This window comes from Amblyomma mixtum, chromosome 4 (genome assembly GCF_055824585.1).
Source record: "Amblyomma mixtum isolate Tamu chromosome 4, ASM5582458v1, whole genome shotgun sequence".
NCBI classification, from domain to species: Eukaryota; Metazoa; Arthropoda; class Arachnida; order Ixodida; family Ixodidae; genus Amblyomma; species Amblyomma mixtum.
Window position 1 is genome coordinate 6,649,649 of NC_143015.1, and position 1,773 is coordinate 6,651,421.

General features: G+C 53.4%; 1 protein-coding gene across 1 annotated transcript in view; it reads right to left on the minus strand.

Annotated features, from left to right (window-relative positions):
- The window catches only part of LOC149345561 (prolyl 4-hydroxylase subunit alpha-2-like), a 28,845-nt gene extending 27,436 nt beyond the window's left edge, over nucleotides 1-1,409 (minus strand). Inside the window, exon 1 of the mRNA XM_089586116.1 lies at nucleotides 417-1,409. Coding sequence (XP_089442242.1) covers nucleotides 417-1,409 — 993 coding nt within the window. The remainder of the gene's footprint in view (nucleotides 1-416) is intronic.
- Nucleotides 1,410-1,773: the final 364 nt, after the last annotated feature.

The following is a 1,773-nucleotide window of genomic DNA, read 5'->3' on the forward strand; positions in this document are numbered from 1 at the left end:
AGAGGACAGTAAACAAAGTAGGGATAGACCGGGTGTGCACTGGCCTCGCACAGCGCACGGGCGTGTTTTGCTTCACCTCTATCAGAACAACACCGCCAAAGCTGCGATTTTATTCGGCGTCCTTATTGTCGGCAGCTGAATGCCGTCGAAGACGCTCTCACGACAATAGTGAATTTTGTTACCATACTACTACTGCACATGCAGTGGCTAGGTGGCTCTGCAGTTAAGAAAAAAAGGGCCGAGCATTGTGGCAACTGCCATCACCCCGTTTGAAAGGGCACACTCCTATCTTTTACCCATTCCGTCCGTCCATCACGACAAAGAATTAAAGTATTGCTATATGCCAGTTACAATATAGAGTTACAACCCAAGTTACCACGCTCAGTTCAATTCCCAGCACACAAAAGCGCCCTCACCTTGCCGATACGTTTCCAACTGGGATAACCCGCCGCATTCGTGGGTGAGTAGATGCCGGCCCGTGTGAATCCCTCGCGCGCTGCAGCTCGGATGTAATTCGCTTCCGCCGAAGTGAGAAAGCCTGGAAAGAATACGATGCGTGGTTGCAACGACAGCACTTCGATCTTGTGCGGCTGCAGGATCAGACGGGGGTCTCCGTAGTTCGTAGACATTGTGCAGAACAATCGTCCGTCAGATGGCCTCAGATCTCCCCCCTGAACGCACACGGACTTATATTCACCAACGTCAGACTCCGGCGGTGCAGGGTAGTGAAGCGGCCGCTTAGACCTTCTCGACCTTCGCAGCAGCGGCCACCGCTTGTCGTTGTCCTGCAGCCAGCGAAGACCCAGCTGCAGTTTACGGGATCTGCCGCTGTCGAGAATGGAAGCTATCTGTGCAGCACGGGACCAGGCTGACGTGTTTCCGAACGGAGCCACCGTGGAGCAACCCCTTGCCACTTCCTTGAGGTCTTCGGGCGAAGCGGCGGGTAGCAGACGAGACTTCATGGCCGCCATCTTTGTCGCCGGTATGTCGTAGACCTGCTGGAGCTTGCAAATCCCGGCGGCCGCTCCGGTGACGTCACTGTTCGCAGGCCACCACTTCCGCAAGGAAGGCGAGCTGAAAGCCGCGCGAAGGCGTCTTAAGGCGGGATGTTGCTTCCAGACCGAAGAGTACATGGCGAAGGTTGCAAGGCGGCTGATGCAAAGGAATGTTCCCAAGACCTCGGGCCCATATCGTCGCCGCACAATGGCCTGGAGCTTTTCATGGAGATCCTCTGCCTCGTACAGGTGGTGCTCTTGCAGAAGGAGAAAGAATCGGCCGTCCTCAAGCGAAGTGTTTTCGGTGTCGATGGACTCTTGCATGTCCTGCGTGGAAGTGAACAGGTCTGAATAGCACAAGGCTACGTGAAGCCCCACCGTAATGAAGATTGCGCTGCGCAGTGGAAGCAACATGTCTCCATGCACTGGAATCTTTCTTTTTCTTCTTCTGCACTTTCACTTCCTCTTTCCTCAGGGCTTCAAAAAACGCACGCGACAAATAGTTTCTTTCCGCCTATTTTAATGCCGCTCCTATTGATCCAGCACGTCCATATACCTTATGCAAAACTTCTGCCAGCTAGCGACCGTCGTGCTCGTTTTCGCTATGTATAAGGATAGCACAGAGCTGCAGCAAGCGCAGGACGGGAGGTTGTGTTGGCCGCTAGGCTAATGCTAGTTAACACCGATAATGCTGACGTAATGTTGTGTTCTGTGCCGTACTCAAAATGGGAAACAAGGATGGCGAAGGAAAGTAGGAAACCAACCATGCATAACTACT